Genomic DNA, 20,932 nt, shown 5'->3' with positions numbered 1-20,932 from the left:
ATAGGAGTTGAGAGCCACAACTGTGCCTGCGTGGGGGGGGGGGGGGGGGGGGGGGGGGGGGGGGGGGTAAGGGGGGAAGGGGTAAGTATTTACCTGTCCACTATTTGGAATGGCCTAGAGAGACCACTGTGGGAGAGAGGAAGTCTCAATCAGAGCCAGGATGTTCCCTCCTCCCCAAGTAACCCTTTTTCTCAGTATAGGTTCTCATTTAAGTCTAGGGTTGTTAACCACCCATCAGTTTCTTCTGTCTCTTGTGGTGCCATATGTGCAGTGTGTATTAGATCCAGCTCAGAGAGGAATCTCTTGGGCATATCATGTGGAAATCTGGCAGCAAGACAGCCATGTTTGGGATCAGACAAACTAGAGAGGTCACTTAGATGCAATGTATAAGATACATTTCTGGAGTAAAATCCACACAAAAAAAAATCCTATATCACCTACACTGTAAAAATATCAGGTTTTGGCTTAGTTTTTCTCCTTGAGGATTTTCCATTTTCAAAGCACTTCATGGACAGCAGTTTAGCCAGCTGCCAAAATTAGTTTCCTCAAATGCAAACTACTGAGAACCCACCATAAGGAGATTGACTAGTCTAAAACCAGTCAGATTTGTATTTATTGTTAGTGACGGATGTGTAGGAGACCTGTAATTTATAGTGTATTATACTCTGGGAGAAGTGTACTTCTACAAACTGTCACAATAGTGGTCCTTAAAGAGAAACCATGACCAAGGATTGATCATCCCAATCAGTAGCCCATACTCCCTTTACCATGAGAAATATTTTCCTTTTCACAAATGGATTAGGGTGCTCTGTATTAGAGATGGGAAGTTCGGATCTTTTCAATGATTCAAATCGGATCATTGAAAAAAAAATCCGGATCATTTTAAAAAGAAAGAAAGCATTCCCCACCTCAAAGGGCTCTATTCATAAAAAAATTTGTGGCGAAAAAAACTCCTGGAGGGAAAATACCGCAGCGGTATATTAGACTTCTGGGTGGGCATTTATAAAAATCTTGCCCGCTGCGATGCTAGTGCGGAGATCTCCCGCTGAAGGCAGGCGGTAAGCTGTCGGAAGGCATGCGGAAACACTTCAGCCGGCAGAGTCCCTCCGTGCACTGCTCTCTCTGGGAGGTCTGTCCCATTCACTTGTATGTAATCCGCAAAATCAGAGGAAGCGGTATTTCCCGTCCACATACCGCTTCCTCTAATCTTTATGAATGGCCATTTTGTTACTTTTTTCTAGATAAATCTAGAAAAACACTGGAGAAGGCGGAAATTTCTCGCTCTGCTGGGGGATTGTAGATTTTCATGCGGGAACAGCTTTTATGAATGCTTACTTTGCTAAATGGTCGGGAAAGTCCGCTGTTTTGAGCGGAAAACTTGCGGTAACCTTTTATGAATAGAGCCCAATGTGTCCTGTTTTCACCTCCAACACGCATCATAAATTGGAGAAGTGAAGCTTTTTAGAGCAGTGCAGGAGGATCATATTGCACAGCAATCACAGTGCCTGCCCTGTCATTCTAGCCCAGCACAATGTCTGCAAAGTTACTGAGCTGTGCTTCTCAGCCAAAAGTTTCCCATTTATTCACTACTAGCTGATTACCCGGCGTTGCCCGGGTATGTATTTGGCTAGTGTTGGCTCCGCCCACTTTTTCTAACCCTAACACACAATTACTCAATGACCAAGTTTGTGAGCTTTGCGGTCTTTGGAATCAATAATTTGCACTGAAATGAAAAAAATCTGATTGGCTGTTTGTGGCTCCACCCCCTTTTCTGAATTTGAACCCCAGTCACCCAATGACCAACTGTAGCAGGTTTGAGGCCTGTGCCATTAACAGTGCAAGAATGGCAGCAATTAAATATTCCCCTTGAGAAGCAATAGGTGAAGTTTGATTCACTTTTTTAGGCTCCAACCACTTTTCTGAATATTTAACCCAGTCACCCAGTGACCAACTGTGCAAGGTTTGAGAACCCAGCCATTAACAGTGTAAGAATGGCTGCAGTATACATTTTCCCAGTGAAATTTGTATTTGTCTCCACCCACTAATGACGTGGAACTGCCCGCCTGTGTATGTATTTGACCGGTTTTGGCTCTGCCCACTTTTTCTAACCCTTATGCACGAACACTCAATGACCAAGTTTGTGAGCTTTGGGGTTTTTGGCATCAATAATTTGTATATTCCCATAGAAATTAAACAAATCAGATTGGCTGTCTGTGGCTGCGCCCCTCTCCAACATTTGAACCCCAGTCACCCAATGACCAACTATAGCAGGTTTGAGGCATCTGCTACAGCCCTGTTTCTATGGGCGTGCGATACGTGCAATCGCCCGGGGCGCTTTATTGTACGGCAGGAGGCGGGGGCGCCGGAGCGGGGGAACGGACATAATAGTTATAACTCATCTTCTTCATCCGTTCCCCCGCAGTTTCAATATCTTTCCTCTCCCGGCGTCCGTCGCCTGGTAACAGCGCCCCCTGTGATGACATACCGCATGTCATCACAGGAAGCACTGTTACTAATGAGATAGATGCCGGGAAAGGAAGGACATTGAAGCAGCGCGGGTTCGGCAGAAGCAGGTGAGTTATTACTATTATGTCCGCTCCCCCCCGCTCCTGCGCCTAACTCATGCCGCCCATACCAACTAACCTAAACTGTGGGAACCTACCTAACACCTGTATTGTGGGGCACCTACCTAACTAACCTAAACTGCCGGAACCTACCTAACTAACCTAAACTGCAGGAACCTACCTATTTAACCTAAACTGCAGGAACCTACCTATTTAACCTAAACTGCAGGAACCTACCTACCTAACTAACCTATACTGCGGGAACCTACCTAGCCAAGCTATACTGTGTTAACCTACCTAACTATCCTATACTGCGGGAACTTACCTAACTAACCTATACTGCAGGAACCTACCTAACTAACCTATACTGCGGGAACCTACCTAGCCAAGCTATACTGCGGGAACCTACCTAACTAACCTAAACTGCGGGAACCTACCTAACTAACCTAAACTGCAGGAACCTACCTATTTAACCTAAACTGCAGGAACCTACCTACCTAACTAACCTATACTGCGCGAACCTACCTAGCCAAGCTATACTGTGTTAACCTACCTAACTATCCTATACTGCGGGAACTTACCTAACTAACCTATACTGCAGGAACCTACCTAACTAACCTATACTGCGGGAACCTACCTAGCCAAGCTATACTGCGGGAACCTACCTAACTATCCTATACTGCGGGAACCTACCTATATAACCTAAACTGCAGGAACCTACCTATCTAACCCATACTGGGGGACCTACCTATCTAACCTATACTGGGGGAACCTACCTATCGAACCCAAACTGGGGGAACCTACCGATCTAACCCATACTGGGGGAACCTACCGATCTAACCTATACTGCGGGAACCTACCTATCTAACCTATACTGCGGGCACCTACCTATCTAAACTATACTGGGGGCACCTACCTATCTAACCCACACTGGTGGCAACTATACGGGCTACCCTATACTGGAGGCACCAAGGTAGATATCCTATAAAGCAGGCACCTACCTATCTAACCTACACTGGGGGCAACTATACAGGCTACCCTATACTGGAGGCACCTACGTAGCTAACCTGTTCAACCTGTACTGCGGGCACCTATGCCTGGCTCCATGGGGGTGGGGGTGGGGGGGGGCGATTTTTACACCCTCACCCTGGGTGAAATTTAGCCTAGAAACTGCTCTGATCTGCTATTACCAGTGTAAAAATGGCAGCAATTTAAATATTCCCTTTGAAAATCAACAGGTGAATTTTGATTGGCTATTATAGGCTCCACCCACTTCCCTGAATATTAATCTCAGTCACCCAGTGACCATCTTGGCAAAGTTTGAGATCCCTGCCATTAACAGTGAAGAAGGGCTGCAGTTTACATTTTCCCAGTGAAATTTGTTTTGGCTCCGCCCACTTTTTGTAAACTGGACACACAGTCACTCAATGACCATGTTTGTGAGCTTTGGGTCCTTGGCATCAATAATTTGTATTTTCCCAGTGAAATGAAACACATCTGATTGGCTGTTTGTGGCTCTATCCCAGGCCTGGGCAAACTTGGCCCTCCAGCTGTTAAGAAACTACAAATCCCACAATGCATTTGCCTTTATGAGTCATGACTGTGGCTGTCAGACTCCTGCAATGCATTGTGGGACTTGTAGTTCCTCAACAGCTGGAGGGCCAAGTTTGCCCATGCCTCCTCTATCCCCTTTTCTGAATTTGAACCCCAGTGACCCAATGACCAACTGTATCAGGTTTGAGGCTTGTGCCATTAACAGTGCAAGAATGGCAGCAATTTTAATATTCCCTTTGAAAATCAACAGGTGAATTCTGTTTTTTTAGACTCCACCCACTTTTCTGTATAATAATCTGTGCCATTAACAGTGCAAGAATGGCAGCAATGTAAATATTCCCCTTGAAAATCAAAAGATGAATTTTGATTGGCTGCTGTACACTCCACCCACTTTTCTGAATATTAATCCTAGTCACCCAGTGGCCAACTGTGTCAAGTTTGAGAACCCTGCCAATCAGGGCCGGGCCGAGGCATAGGCTGGAGAGGCTCCAGCCTCAGGGCGCAGAGTAGGAGGGGGCGCACAATTCATTCAGCTGTCATTCCTAATTGTGTTTGAAGCAGAAATAAATAAGAAAAGGGGATACATAGCAGTGACTGCAAGCCAGATAACTAGATATTAAGGTGTTGGGGAGGTTGTGGGCCCTGTGGCCCTCTTAGTCTAATAGCAATCAGTGTGTAACAGCTGGAGTGGGAAGGATGGAGGGGCGCACTTTGGTGTCTCAGCCTTGGGTGCTGGAGGACCTTGTCCCAGCTCTGCTGCCAATAACAGAATGGCTGAAATCAATCTAACAAATCTGATTGGCTGTTTGTGGCTCCACCCCTTTAGTGATTTTGGTCCCCAGTCACCCAATTACTGACTGTATCAGGTTTGATGCCTCTGCCATTAACAGTGTAAGAATGGTAGCAATGTAAATATTCCCCATGAAAATCAATAGGTGAATTTTGATTGGCTGTTGTAGGCTCCACCCACATTTCTGAATAATCATCCCAGGCACCCAGTGGCCAATTGTATCAAGTTTGGGAACCCTGCCATGTAAAAAATTAAGTTTCTGGCACCGCCCCCTTTTTGTAACCTTGTCATATAGTCACTCAATTACCAAGTTTATCAGCTTTGGGGTCCTTGGTATCAATACTTTATATATCTGATTGGCTGTTTGTGGCTCCACCCCTTTCTGAATTTTAACCCCAGTCACCCAATGACCAGCTGTACCAGGTTTGAGGCATCTACTATTAACAGTATAAGAATGGTTGCAGTTTAAATATTCCCTTTGAAAATCAAAAGTTGGCTTTTGATTGGCTGTTGTAGGCTCCACCCACTTTCCAAAATCTTAATCACATTCACTCAATGACCAACTGTGCAAAGTTTGACAACTCTGCCATTAACAGTGTAAGAATGGCTGCAGTTTATATTTTCCCAGTAAAATGTGTTTTTGGCTCCACCCACTTTGTGTAACCTTGTCACACAGTCACTCAATTACCAATTTTGTGAGCTTTCAGGTTCCTGGCATAAAAAAAAATGTGTGAATGGAAGCAGTTTATCCAGCAAAGAAATCTGATTGGCTGTTTGTGGCCCCGCCCCTTTAGTGAATTTGGACCCCAGTCACCCAATGACTGACTGCAGCAAGTCTGAAGCCTCTGCCATAAACAGTGTAAGAATGGCAGCAGTTTAAATATTCCCCTTTAAACGCAATAGGTGAATTTTGATTGGCTGTTGTAGGCTCCACCCACTTTCCAAAATCTTAATCTTATTCACCCAGTGACAAAGTGTGGCAAGTTTGAGAACCCTGCGATTAACAGTGTAAGAATGGCTGTATTTTTTCCTATTTAAAATGAATGGCTGAATTTTGATTGGCTGTTTCATGCTCCACCCACTTTTCCTGGATTTGTAACCTCAGTCACCAAGTGACCAACTGTGCCAAGTGTGGGGACTCTGGCTTGAATACTGTGAGAATGGCAGCCTTTTACATTTTTTCCATTGACTTGAATGGGTGAAATCTGATTTGCTGTTTGTAGCTCCGCCCAGGTGTGCAGGGGGGCCGCGAGACCCCCAGAACATATCATCCCAGGTAGTAAGGGATCTGCATACCAAGTTTCGTTCAAATCGGTCAAGGGGTTTTCGAGTGATCGCGGCACATACATACACACCCGATATAGATATATAGTATTTTTCGGACTATAAGACGCTCCGGACCATAAGACGCACCCAGGTTTATTGGGCAAAAACCAGGGAAAAAAAAAAATATAGTAAACCTGGTGTGTCTATGGTCCAGGGGCATCTTGTGGATGTTCTCACAGCAATTATTATAGCCCTCTTGTACTTTGTGTGTCTCCCGGTGTCCTCCTATGCCCCTTGTGTCTTCCTGTATCCCTATCTGCCCCCCTGTATCCTCCTCTGTTTGTGCCCCCTGTATCCTATGTTTGTCCCCAGCTTGTCCCCCTTTGTGCTATGCTTGTTCCTCTGTTTGTCCCTGTGTGCTATGCTTGTCCTTTTGTGTCCATGGCTTGTCTAACTGTGTCCTCAGCTTGTCCCCCTATGTGCTATGCTTGTTCCTTTTGTGTAATCTGTTTGTCCCTGTGTCCCCAGCTTGTCCCGTGTTCTATGCTTGTCCTGTTGTGTCCTCAGCTATCCCTTCCCCCCCGCATCCTGCGTTTGTGCCTGCTGTTTTGCCATGTCTTCCTCCCCTACTATACCCTGCAGTCGTAATTAGCTACATCAGTACAATCCCACTGCCCGGGTGTTATGTAGTTTTCGGCAGCCATGTGTCACCGCCCCCCGCAGTGTAATTAGCTACATCAGTATAATCTGATTGGGCCCCGCTGTGTAGTTTGCCGCTGCCATGTATTACCTGATTGTCCCCGGGCCCGCAGTGTAATTCGCCACATCAGCATAATCCATTGCGCCCCGCTGTGTTATTAGCAGCCATATCTCACCCGATCTCGGGAAGTCCGCGCTGCTTAGAGACCTTTCCTATGAGTCATTCTTTCCCCTAGTGCCGGCCGCCTGTAATGACGCAACATGAAAAGCCAGCACTAGGGGAAAGAATGACTCATAGGAGAGGTCTCTAAGCAGCGCGGACTTCCCGAGATCGGGTGAGATATGGCTGCTAATAACACAGCGGGGCGCAATGGATTATGCTGATGTGGCGAATTACACTGCGGGCCCGGGGACAATCAGGTAATACATGGCAGCGGCAAACTACACAGCGGGGGCCAATCAGATTATACTGATGTAGCTAATTACACTGCGGGGGGCGGTGACACATGGCTGCCGATAACTACATAACACCCGGGCAGTGGGATTAAACAAACTGCCGCTAATTACAGGGGAGGAAGGCAGGCGAAGAAAGACAAAGAGTGAACATAGGGACTGCACAGGGAGTCCAACATTGCGGCGAAGTGGCGGTTCGTATCGGCGGGCGTTCGTAAGTTGGGGACTCCCTGTATTCGGACCATAAGACGCAGTGACTCCCCCCCCACTTTTGGGGGAGAAAAAGTGCGTTTTATAGTCCGAAAAATACGATAGATAGATATGCAGCACTACGGAACAGAGCCTAAAATCAGCAGCACATTATAGCCAGTATGTGTTCTCTACACATATCTGGCAGTGGCACCCATGTCCCCTCTCTGATCTACCTGTCCCTGCAAGGCTGGCTCCCCTCCAACTGAGCTATCCTGCTCTGCTTCCAGGACCCCCCTGCGAGGGTGGTGTGCTGCTCCTGGCTCCACCCCCTTTTTGATCCAAATCATTCATTTTGGCGATCTGGATGATTCGACTCAAAAGAGATTTGGATCAAAGATCCGAATAGTTCATGATCCGGACAACACTACTCTGTATGGTGTTGAAACCCCTCCTACAGTGTGATGTCAGTACCATGGTGCTGAGATCACACTGTGGGAGCCTTGTTGCATTGTGGGAAACAGTTTCCAAATCAAAGCAAGCAGCAGCTACTTCCAGTGACATCACCTGCCAGGAGTAAACATGTCTCCCTGATTTACACTGACATTTATCACATGGTGAGGAAAGATTTTACAATAAGCAAATACTGACTAGTTTATACATAATTCTTGTAAAAAGCACTTTTGTTCAATTTTCACTGCAGTCCCCCTTTAACCTCTTGAGGACCATGGTGTTAAACCCCCCCTAGTGACCAGGCTATTTTCTACTTAATTGGCCACTGCAGCTTTAAGGCCAAGCTGCAGGGCCACACAACACAAGTGATTCCCCCCCCCCCCCCCCCCCCCCACTGTCCCCAGTATAGCGCTGCTGCTGATTGCAGTGCTGTACATGTAAATAGACGGCGGTGTCACCGTGTAACAGTCTTCCGAGTGGCTATCGCTGCTCAGAGACTGAAGGCGGAGCTCCGCTCACCAAGCAGGAGCTGCGCATGCAGCGTGCATGCGATCTCCTGCAAACTGCTGCCCCAGGACTTTACGCCGGTCGTTAGGCGGTCCTGGGGCTGCCGCCACGGCTTGATGCGGTCGACAAGCAGTTATATAAAAAACCCTCCTTAACTACTTGTCCGTTATGAGAACTTTCACCATGACAATGTTTGTCAGAGCAATCCCCACACTTAATATTGCAGTGTGATATACACTTTGGAGAATCTAGATAGGACAAAACTAGAAAGACAAAAGCTGAATAGAATAAGGCATTTATTTCAGTTGCTTTATACAGACAAGCAATATGTCACAAGAGTCAAACTTTACTTCATATTTTTTTTATAGCATCCCTCAGCACAGGGCAGCAAGGGGTGGGGAATTTGCAATCCCAGCACAGTGCAAAAAGGGGTGGAGTTTGACAAGTGAATCTGGAAGGACATTCAGCAATGCATGGACTGATGCAATTCTTCAGGAAGGCACAATTGACTCTCCCTCAGGAGACCCTTCCTCACCCTCACAAGGCTTAGCTTCCTCCTCATCAAAAGGCACAAGCTCCTCCCCTTCAGACTTGTCCAGCTGATAGGAGATGAGAGATGGCGGCTTATTTTCTCCTGGCAGTGGCTGAAACACCAGGATGTGAGCGTACATTTCATCTGCACACTTCACCTGTAAAAACAAAGATAGTCTTAGAAATATGACTACTCTCCTAGTCTGCAGAAACCAGCAATTCCAACATAGTCCTCCCAGCTCAATATGAAATTGAAGTAAACCTGAGAAAAATATAGGTTAAATGTTTTACTTTCTAATCAGTGGCAGCCCATTATGTGTCCTAGAGTTAGAAAAGGGTAACTAGTTCATGTATTTTGGCTCTCCCCTGCCCTTAGTTGTATTTTGCCAGGAACACTTGTATGGCTGTAATTTTCTTATCAGTGGTATTGACTATATTCCTGACAAGACAGAAGCTGTCATTTCCATACCTAGAAATTAACTGTTTCATGCAGCAAAATAAACTGTAAAATAGCCTGGTTAATAGGTTTAGTACAGTATAAACGGGTTTCTCTCATGCAGGGCAGTTTCTAGGCTAAAATGCACCCAGGGCGAGGGTGTTAAAATTGCGCACCCCCCCCCCCCCCCGCTCGGAGCCAGGTATACATGCCCACAGTATAGATCAGCCAGGTCTAGTTGCACTCAGTATAGGTGGCCAGCTATAGGTCCCCCCCCCCCAGTATAGGTAGCCGGCATAGGTGCCCCAGTATATGTTAGCCAGGTAGGTGCCTCCAGTATAGGTAGCCGGTATAGTTGCCCCCAGTATATGTTAGCCAGGTAGGTGCCTCCAGTATAGGTAGCCGGTATAGTTGCCCCCAGTATAGGTTAGCCAGGTAGGTGCCTCCAGTATAGGTAGCCGGTATAGTTGCCCCCAGTATAGGTTAGCTAGGTGGGTGCCTCCAATATAGGTAGCAGTATAGTTTCCACCAGTATAGGCTAGGTAGGTGCCCCCAATACAGGTTAAATAGGTAGGTGCCCCCAGTATGGAGGAGTCAGCTGCGTGGAGGGCAGCCCGACCTCTCCCTGGGCCGCCCTCCCCCCTCCAAGTGTGACTGCAGGGAAACGCTGTGTACAGAGCGCAACTCACCTCCCTGGTTCCAATTGCCGCCAGTCTCCTCTTCTGTCTTCTCCTCACAGCTGCTGATACACGCTGCTTCTGGCTAAACAGGAAGCAGCGTGTGCATCAGCGGCTATGAAGAGAAGAGGAGACCGGCGGCAATTGGAACCAGGGAGGCAAGTTGCGCTCTGTACACAGCGCTTCCCTGCAGTCACTTGGAGGGGGGGGGTTGGGGCGTGAAGCACGGAGGGCGGCCCGTGGAGAGGAAGAGGTCGGGCTGCCCTCCCCGTGGCTGACTCCCTCCTCCATTACAGCGTCCACTCTTAGCGCCCAGACGGCCCTAGAAACGGACCTGCTCTCATGTCACCTCGGCACACTTTAATGGAGCCCTTATCTGCAAAGTGCTCATCACCACTTGATATTGCAGCCTAGCTGACCTTCCCAGCCAGTAAATTCTATAAAAATGGGAAGAGAATGGGTGCTGCAAAATTGTCACTCAATTTCCATCTGAAACGATCTATGGGACATCTCAGTCACAAGTGCAAAGACACGCCCTTTTGCTCTGCCACCCCCAAAAGTTATTTTAAAAAAAAATTTCTATGGTGCCAATTCAATGGTTAGCGAAGAATATGCAGGTTGTTTTCTTCTTCCCCTTATAAAAACCAAGGCCAGTTGCCTGTCTGATCCTCAGGCTAGTAACACTAGACAGAAATGCTAGGAGTTTTGCAGTTAACATGGGCCACATGTGTATAAAACAAAAAACAAGTGCATTTTACAATGAGTTTTTGTAAATGTACAACTTGCTGCATAATGTTCAAGAACACAAAAATGCATCTCAATGGAGATGGAGGAATGTGTTTGCTGCATTTTTAGTTACCATATATTTCGGCGTATAAGACGACCCCCCCCCCCCCCCAACTTTTCCAGTTAAAAATAGAGAGTTTGGGATATACTCTATAAGACTACCCCTCTTCCAACGCACACCAAATAAAAAAAAAAATATATACTGGTGCGCGTACGTTAAAAAGGGGCGTGGGGTTTTAAACGATAAGCATGGATAATGTTTAAAAATGTATTGTACTGTATTTTGTTAAAAATTAATGTTCTATAAAGTTATAAATCATTAAATAATGTGCATGAAATCGGCAATTGTAAAAACGTTAATCTTCCGTTTAAAAAGTGAAACTTATAATAATGTTTTAAAAAAAAATTACTAAGTAGCCCTTCCTGTACCTACCCCTAACCCCAAGACCCCCCCCGGTGGTGCCTACACCTAAGACCCCCTCCGGTGGTGCCTACACCTAAGACCCCCCCCCCCCCCCGGTGGTGCCTACACCTAAGACCCCCCCCGGTGGTGCCTACACCTAAGACCCCCCCCCCCCCGGTGGTGCCTACACCTAAGACCCCCCCCCGGTGGTGCCTACACCTAAGACCCCCCCCCCCCGGTGGTGCCTACACCTAAGACCCCCCCCCCCGGTGGTGCCTACACCTAAGACCCCCCCCCCCGGTGGTGCCTACACCTAAGACCCCCCCCCCGGTGGTGCCTACACCTAAGACCCCCCCCCCGGTGGTGCCTACACCTAAGACCCCCCCCCCGGTGGTGCCTACACCTAAGACCCCCCCCCGGTGGTGCCTACACCTAAGACCCCCCCCCAGTGGTGCCTACACCTAAGACCCCCCCCCCCCCTAGTGATCACTGTATTGTGTGTAGAATAATGTTTTAGAAACCGTAAGGGATAAAATTACAATTTACGTTCCGTACTGATCGCTTTATTTCGTGAATAATAATGTTTTGCAAACACTCAGGGATAACATTTAAAATAATGTTTTATTGAAATAGGAAACGTAAACCACCACAAGCAGTTATAAAACATGAAAAATCTTCGGGCGCCGTTGGAAAATGTTATTCTCGGGCGCCCTTTTTTCCTGTTCGGCGCCCAGTAAACGATTATGGGAGTGAATGGCGACGCCTGATTTGTTCACTAGCCACCTGCGCCCTTTTTTTACCGTTTCCTACTGGTGCTGTGTTTGAACAGATATTGGTGCTGTACTGTATGTGTTACCCAGTATATAAATGTATACAGTCAGTTGACTTGTTGCATTGGTCAACTCTCCTTGTCTACCTGTTCCATCAGAGCGGTATGGAAGAATAGATTGCGCTCCCTCAGCAGGGAGATCTGAGAGGCGGTGTATCACCCGGCATCAATGACACCCGGCATATAAGACGACCCAACATTTCAAGGGTTAAAAAGTAGTCTGATATGCAGGAATATACAGTATATGATACTGTATTTTACTGGAGTTTTGTATCCCTTTGCATACAAACAATTTAAAAATCACATTGTACAGAACATGCATGGTTTTCTGCACTGTGCCTCGTGCGCATCCAGCCTCAGTGGACAGAGGCACTTAACCACCCTGGCGTTCTATTAAGATCGCCAGGGTGGCTGCGGGAGGGTTTTTTTTAAATAAAAAAAAAAAAAAAAAAAACACTATTTCATGCAGCCAACTGAAAGTTGGCTGCATGAAAGCCCACTAGAGGGCGCTCCGGAGGAGTTCTGATCGCCTCTGGCCGCCAAAAGTGACACGGAAGGCCGCAATGAGCGGCCTTCTGTGTTTTGCTTACTTTGTCGCCATGGCGACGAGCGGAGTGACGTCATGGACGTCAGCCGCCTCCGATCCAGCCCTTAGCGCTGGCCGGAACTATTTGTTCCGGCTGCGCAGGGCTCAGGCGGCTGGGGGGGGGACCCTCTTTCGCCGCTGCTCACGGCGGATCGCCGCAGAGCGGCGGCGATCAGGCAGCACACGCGGCTGGCAAAGTGCCGGCTGCGTGTGCTGCACTTTATTTCATCAAAATCGGCCCAGCAGGGCCTGAGCCGCACCCTCTGGCGGTAATGGACGAGCTGAACTCGTCTATACCGCTAAGGTGGTTAAATCATCCAAGTCAGAGAAGGGAGCTTTGAATAGGACATCTGGGCCCATATGCAATTCACGTTATCCTAGGTGATATTTCACACCTAGTCATAAAATGCCCTTAAATCACTAGGGGCAATATAAATTGATGGAACGGTCACCAAATTCTCATAGAAAAGTGAGGAGAAAGTCAATTGCACATCCTAGTTAGAGATGCTAACTAAAAGCTCGCCAGCGAATCTTTACGGGTATTCTGGCCTTGTACTACCAGGTCGCAATGTCCCGGAGTAGTACGCCTGCATGCGGCCTTTAGTGCAAATGCCCTGGCCAGGCGGTGCTAATCCTTGATTTCAATGACGCACACTAAAGGGCACATGCAGACACGGGCAGGCCTACTACTCTGGGACAATGCAACCAGGAAGTAGTACAGGGCCTGCTGTTCACCTACATCTCTAGTTCTAGTGTCAGCAATGTGCATGCGGCAACATTTTTCAATTTGTTCCACTAGATGGCAGAAGAACACTACAAGCAATGCCTTTTCTTGTATTCACTTTAAGTGGACCCAAATTAAAAATACAAGATTTCAGAAATAAAACATTTTCTAAATTTTAACAATAGCAGCCTTTTTTCAGCTGCATGACGACAAATATAAAATATTTTACATTTATTGGAGAAACCCCTCCCTTTTCAAATTGCCGGGACAGAATCCGTAAACTGGTGGAGTAGGAGGTGTCCAGCAAAGGAGGAATTGCTAATGGCTGCCCCCAGTATAACCCTAGCTATGAAAAGAGAGGGGTGAAAAGCAGGCACTGAAATGTTCATAGGCTTGAAGGAGTGTTTATCTTTGTATGTGTCAGAGTGGTGCAACTAAATATTTTTAATTAAAAAAAATGTTTGGTTTGGGTCCGCTTTAAAGGTAAAGAGATTCTAAAGTGACTGAAAATATGCCTTTGGGGATACTTGGGAGGCTTCAGAACCGCTCGTGTCCTGAGGAGTGTTTCTAGGATACTAAGATTAGGGGCACTTTAGCCTAAAAATGGGTGTTATGCACAGGAATAAGAAAAAATGCAACATCTCATGAATAAAGCAGCATCACTTAAACTAGGCAGTTACCTCGCTTCTGGGCTGGCCTGCTGCTGGGTTGTCTGGCAGTCCCCACCATAGTATTCCCTGGCCCCTTTAGGGGTGGACCCCCTCCCATGGGCCTCCCACTGTGGCACCACAACTCCCAGCATGCCCCCACAGATGAACTACAACTCCCTGCATAAAGGCATCACAGCAACTAGCATACCATTACAGCACCCCCATATCTACATAGAAGCACAGAGCATCCAGCATGCACACCCCCTCACCATTGCTGTGTGCCTTTACTCTGCCTGCCTGGGGGACATCCAGGGCACATGTCCCTGCGTGTCCCCAAAGCCAGGATTCTCAAAAGTGCATGTGTAGTTCAGAGTCACCTGGCTTTGGAAGCACTCAGGGACACAAGTGCTTAGATGTGGCACATGTGAATGGAGAACACATTGGTACAAAAGCCGAGGCTGGATACACAGCAGAAACTCTAGGGGGAAACCCTGAATTTTATGCAGCAATGTTAGTCTATGGGACACAGAAGAAGCTGCGTTTGTACAATAAGCGTTCCATAAATAGTGTTACATAGTATGTGGGTTGGCTGCCAAATAATAAAAAAAAAAAAAAAGTAAAGATCTATGAGTTTGCTTCCTGTTGTCTTCCTAGCAATTTGCATACATAAAAACCCACATGTGACAAGAATGCAGACAGAGCAGGAGTACATAGCTCCCCACTGTCCCTCTTTAGGCACCAAATCCCTCTTTCAGGACTGATGTACAGATCTATTGAAAAGTGTGTTTGACTCTAAACTTTATTCCCATCCTTTACATGGATCCATTTATGGTATGCCTGACTAGGGGTGTGCAGGGGAGTGGCTTAAAGGAAACCTAAGGGACACACACACACACACCCCCCTTACCTGGGACTTCTACCAGCCCACTGCAGCCACCGTGCGCTAATGCTGTGACGTATCCATCTTCCAGTCCCCTGCAGTGACCCAGCCAGTTGATGGCCTCTGCACCTGCATGGCCCTGGCCTGGGATGCCCTTGATCACACTCCCCATCACTGGGAGTGCCTGCACAGTACAAGTACTGTGCATGCACAGGACACTTCCAGCAACAGGGGCACGATCAAGGACACAGCCAAGCAGGCACAGTGGGCAGAGTCGCCAAAAATGAAACTGGTGCAACAAACGTAACCATACACCTTGATAAAGGGGGATCCTGTGCAGCCCCCAAAACAATTGTTGCACTTGATTGCGAATACTAGCACTATAACTTTAACGTGGTGTGCTGATAACATTTGTTATTGCGTTGGACTTGTGGTTCTGCCTATACCACTTTATCACACACCCAGTGACATGGATGGCATGCCAACTACCTGTGGATGTACAGAAAACTAAACTGGGTCACTGCAGGATACTGCAGGGGCCAGAAGAAACCCCAGAAGTTAAACCGATTTTTTCCCCCCTTGACTTTGTTTCCTTTAAGGTCCGTACACACGCCGGACTGCTGGCAACGATGGGTCTGTCGTCACCTCCTGCTGGGTGGGCGTGTTTTCAGCAGACAGTCCGGCGTGGGTACAGTCTGTCGGCGGACTGATACGGCTGTTCCTGAGCGATCCGCCAGGCGGATCGCTCAGAAACAGCCGTATCAGTCTGCAGACAGACTACACACGCCGGACTGTCTGCTGAAAACACGCCCACCCAGCAGGAGGTGACAATAGATCCGTCGTTGCCAGCAGACCCGTCGTTGCCAGCAGTTCGGCGTGTGTACGGACCTTAACACATCCCCCTTATCTTGAAGAGTTGGGAGTAGATAGGATTAAGATGTGTGCAAAGTGAACACTACTCACGCCAAACTCACAGCAGCTGTAGCGATTGTATGCTAGTTACCTTGATGAGGTAGTTTGTGCCGGCCACAACCTGTTTCCTGTATGATATGGCCTCAAACATGGTGGTGTTCACTCCTGACTGCTCCAAGAACTGAGCCTTCACCTGCAGAGAGGGGAGACAGATGGCAGAGACAAGGTTACCAGACATACAACATGGGGCAGCTATAGTTATCACACCATTAGCCAGAGAGGCTGGTCAAAACCTGACCATTATGCAAACACTGGCACCAGTCCCAGGAACAGTTCAGGCAAAGCCAGGAGCTGCATCAGTTAGCTGTGTGTTATATAGCGCCGACATCTTCCACACCGCTGTACAGAGTATATTGTCTTGCCACTAACTGTCCCTCAGAGGAGCTCACAATCTAATCGCTACCATTAGTCATATGGCTATGTGTGTATTGTAGTCTAGGGCCAACTTACTTACCTGTTTTTGGGATGTGGGAGGAAACCAGAGTGCCTGGAGGAAACCCACACAGTCACAGGGAGAACATACAAACTCCTTGCAGATGTTGACCTGGATGGCATTTGAACCAGGACAGTGCTGCAAGGCAAGAGAGCTAACCACTAAGCCACGGTGCTGTCCACAGTGCCATCCCATCCCATTTTAAAGGACAACAGCAAAATATGAAGGCGGCTATATTTGTTTCCTTTTAAACAACACAGATTGCCTGTGTCATGCTGATCCTCTGAGGGAGAGGGAGGCTGCCATATGTATCACCTTTTAAACATTATCAGTTGCCTTACAGCCCTGCTGATCCATTTGGCTGCAGTAGTGTCTGACCAGGAACAAGTATGCAGCATATCTAGTCAGATCTGACAATGTCAGAAGCACCTAATCTGCTACATGCTTGTTCAAGGGCTAAATGTATCAGCCGGATAGCCAGGAATCTGGGATTACTTAAAAGGAAATACATATGGCAACCTCCAAATAGCTCGCACTTCAGTATTTTTTTCAATATGAAAATCCTTTAAAATTAATTTTATAACATGAACTTATAATCACATAAATAAAATCTCCCTATGAGAATATCACTGCCACTTACAGCATCACAGAGAGCCTGGACTGTCTCATCTGCCTGCTGCACTTCCCCAAATCCTCCAGCCATGGCATGCTTATGTTGGCACTGCTGGTCACACATCTTCTATTGTACAGCGACTGACTGACTGCAAGTAACCAGAGCAAGTGCTTATATATGTGCGGGCTGTACCATTACCAGCTGGAAGGAGGGGGGGAGTGACTGACAACTAGAGAGATTAGAGAAGGTCAGTAAGATGCAAATAGTTCCAAATTTATGCAAAATGCTACAATTTTTTTATGCAAAATTATGAAGATTGAAAATGGATCAATGGAATCCCACCTTGGCTTGATTCGATTGGTCTAGTTTTAAGCTGCATAAGGCCTCTTTTCCACGGACTGTTGAGCTGTGTACTCAGCAAGCAGTTACCAGACAGCAGCGAGCAGTTACCAGGCAGCAGTGAGCAGTTACTAGGCAGCAGTGAGCAGTTGTGAGAGTTTGAGAGGCATTTCACTGCCTAGCAACAGTCCGTGGAAAAGAGGCCTTAACAGGCAGTGAAATGCCTCTCAAACTCTCACAACTGCTCACTGCTGCCTGGTAAGGCCTCTTTTCCACGAACTGTTGAGGTGTGTGTTCGGCAAGCAGTTACCAGGCAGCAGTGAGCAGTTACTAGGCAGCAACAAACAGATGCTAGGCAGCAGTAAGGCCCCATTCACACTTGAGCGTTTTGCCGGCGATTTCGGTAAAACGCTCAAACGCTAGCGCTTTTAAAAGCGCTAGTGTAATAAAACCCTATGGGCCCATTCTTACTTGGGCGATTTGCGCTAATTGCCGCAAATCGCCCAAAATCGCGAAACGCAAACGCGTAGCCTGCACCATTTTCTGGCGATTTCCCGGCGATCGCGTTTCAGTGCTATAGAAGCGCTAAACGCGATCGCGGAGAAATCGCTGCACTGTCCAGTGATTTTTACCTGTGAAATTGCGTAAAAATGACTCCCTCAAAAATCGCCCGCGTTTTGCGCTTCTAAGTGTGAATGGGGCCTTAACAGTTGTGAGAGATTGAGAGGCATTTCACTGTCTATCAACAGTCCGTGGAAAAGAGGCCTAAGGGCCCATTCACACTAGAAGCGCTTTTCTGAGCGTTTTGCAATTGATTAGATCACAGATATGCAAATTGTTCAGAGTTGATGCAAATGTGTGCACATTTTTATTCAAATGTATGCTGCTCGAAAATGGGCCAATCAATTTAAACCTGTGTTTAAATTGATTGGTCCATTTTCAAACTCCATACATTTGCATAAAAAATTAGCATAATTTTGGAACAATCTGAATCTTATTGATCAGCCTTACTGCTTGTCCATGGAAAAGAGGCCTTAAACATTTGCATGAACTATTTGCATAATTCTGATTCAATTTAGAGTTATTTGCATCTGATTTACCATCCCAAGTGATTAGCAGAAGGGATGGTTAATAGGATGCAAATAATTTAGTGTTGATTCAGGAGTATGCATGTTTGGCATGTAAACTTATGCAGTTTAAAAACTGACCAATCAGATTTCACATTGGCAGAATTTGACTGGTTCATTTTCAAGATACATAAAATTGCATGCCAAATTTGCATAATCCTGCATCAACTCGGAATTATTTCCATCATATTGACCATCCCTAATTGGCAGGTGAGTTGAGGGTGATTAATTGCAGGAAGGAGACTATTTTGTTTAGGGCTCATTTCCATGGTCATTTGAACTGTGTGCTCAGCAAGCAGTTACCAGGAAGTGACCAGTTGTAAGGCCTCTGTTCCACAAACTGTTGACAGGCAGTGAAATGCCTCTCAAACTCTCACAACGGCTCACTGCTGCCTGGTAACTGCTTGTCGCTTGCTGGTAACTGCTCACTGCTGCCTGGTAACTGCTCACTGCTGCCTGGTAACTGCTCACTACTGCCTGGTAACTGCTTGCTGAGCACACAGTTCAACAGTTTGTGGAAAGGAGGCCTAAGAGTTTGAGAGGCTTATCACTGCCTATTAACTGCTCTTGAAAAAGGGGCCTTAGGGCAGTTGATAGGCAGTGAAAAGACATTCAAACTCGCACAACTGCTTGCTGCTGGCTGGTATCCTCGCTGTTGCTTTGTAACTGCTTGTTGCTGCTTGATAACTGCTCAGTGAGCACAAAGTTCAGCTGCCCATGTGAAAGGGCCCTAAGGCCTCTTTTCCACAGACACTTGAACGGTGTGCTCAGCAAGCAGTTATCAGGCAGCAGTGAGCAGTTACCAGGCAGCAGTGAGCAGTTGTGAGAGCCTGAGAGGCATTTCACTGCCTATCAACTGCTCTTTGAAAAGAGGCCTAAACTTCTAGACAAACGAGCAGTTCAGACGTCTGTGGAAAAGAGGCCCTTTGCCTTTTTACTATGGACAGTTGAACTGTATGCTCAGCAAGCAGTTGCCAGGCAGCAGTGAGTGGTTACCAGGCAGTAGCAAGTAGTTGCGATAGTTTGGTGTCTATAGTAGCGCCGGCTGTGCCCAAATCTCCTGCGCTGCAATCCATGTGTTCCGATGTAGGTGCCCCCAATATAAGTAGCCTGGTGTAGGTGCTCCCAGTATAGAGGCAGCCTACTATAGGTGCCCCCAGTATAGGTTCCCTCAATATAGTTAGCTTAGTATAGGTGACTTCAGTATAGGTAGCCTGCTATAGGTGCCCCCAGTATAGGTAGTCAGGGATAGGTGCCCTCAGTATAGACAGCCTGACATAGGTGCCCCCAGTATAGGTAGCCTGGTATAGGTGCCCCCAGTATAGGTAGCCTGGTGAAGGTGCCCCAAGTATAGGTAGCCTGGTAAAGGTGCCCCCAGTATAGGTAGCCAATGCAATATCAGGTTTTGGATAGGCACACCTTGCCGTGGGTAGTAGGGTGCTCAGCCTTGATGCAGAAGTGGCATCAGTCCAATACAAGCAATTCAAGGTCAGCTGGCACACCAGTTCAAAGTTCCAAGCAGTTTTATTGTATGCACAACATGACAATTGTTTTGGGGCTGCGGAGGGTCCCCTTGATCAGATAAAGTGCAGACCTGTCTGTCTGTGACATGTATGTCTGCACTTTATCTGATGAAGGGGACCCTCCGCGGCCCAAAACAACTGGTGTGCCAGCCGACCTTGAATTGCCAGTATAGGTAGCCAGGGATAGGTGCCCCCAGTATAGGCAGCCTAATATAGTTGCTCCCAATATAGGTACCCTGCTATAGGTGCCCCCAGTATAGGCAGCCTGGTATAGGTGCCCCCAATATAGGTAGCCTGGTATAGGTGCCCCCAGTATAGGCAGCCTGATATAGTTGCTCCCAATATAGGTACCCTGCTATAGGTGCCCCCAGTATAGGCAGCCTGGTATAGGTGCCCCCAATATAGGTAGCCTGGTATAGGTGCCCCCAGTATAGGCAGCCTGATATAGTTGCTCCCAATATAGGTACCCTGCTATAGGTGCCCCCAGTATAGGTAGCCTGGTATAGGTGCCCCCAGTATAGGTAGCCTGGTATAGGTGCTCTCAGTATAGTTAGCTTGATATAGGTGCCCCCAGTATAGGTAGCCTGCTATAGGTGCCCTCAGTATAGGTAGCCTGGTATAGGTGCCCTCAGTTTAGTTAGCTTGGTATAGGTGCCCCCAGTATAGACAGCCTGGTATAGGTGCCCCCAGTATAGGTAGCCTGGTATAGGTGCCCTCAGTTTAGTTAGCTTGGTATAGGTGCCCCCAGTATAGATAGCCTGGTATAGGTGCCCCCAGTATAGGTAGCCAGGTATAGGTGCCCTCAGTATAGTTAGCTTGGTATAGGTGCCCCCAGTACAGGTAGCCTGGTATATGTGCCCCCAGTATAGGTAGCCTGGTATAGGTGCCCTCAGTTTAGTTAGCTTGGTATAGGTGCCCCCAGTATAGGTAGCCTGGTATAGGTGCCCT

At 47.3% G+C, this 20,932-nt stretch overlaps 2 protein-coding genes across 3 annotated transcripts in view; one reads left to right on the top strand and one right to left on the bottom strand.

Annotated features, from left to right (window-relative positions):
• Nucleotides 1-20,932, top strand: part of LOC137545155 (cystatin-B-like) — a 34,082-nt gene that overhangs the window by 7,355 nt on the left and 5,795 nt on the right. The window lies entirely within an intron of this gene.
• LOC137547498 (stefin-C-like) lies at nucleotides 8,755-17,118 on the bottom strand. The gene is made up of 3 exons (XM_068271093.1): nucleotides 17,023-17,118; nucleotides 15,981-16,082; nucleotides 8,755-9,164 (listed from the first exon to the last, which is right to left on the bottom strand). Exons 1-3 carry the CDS (start codon nucleotides 17,116-17,118, stop codon nucleotides 8,967-8,969), a joined length of 396 nt encoding a protein of 131 aa, XP_068127194.1. The 3' UTR covers nucleotides 8,755-8,966.

Source organism: Hyperolius riggenbachi, chromosome 2 (genome assembly GCF_040937935.1).
Source record: "Hyperolius riggenbachi isolate aHypRig1 chromosome 2, aHypRig1.pri, whole genome shotgun sequence".
Taxonomy (NCBI): domain Eukaryota; kingdom Metazoa; phylum Chordata; class Amphibia; order Anura; family Hyperoliidae; genus Hyperolius; species Hyperolius riggenbachi.
The sequence above is the reverse complement of the archived record's forward strand: the minus strand, read 5'-3'. Positions and strand labels throughout refer to the sequence as shown.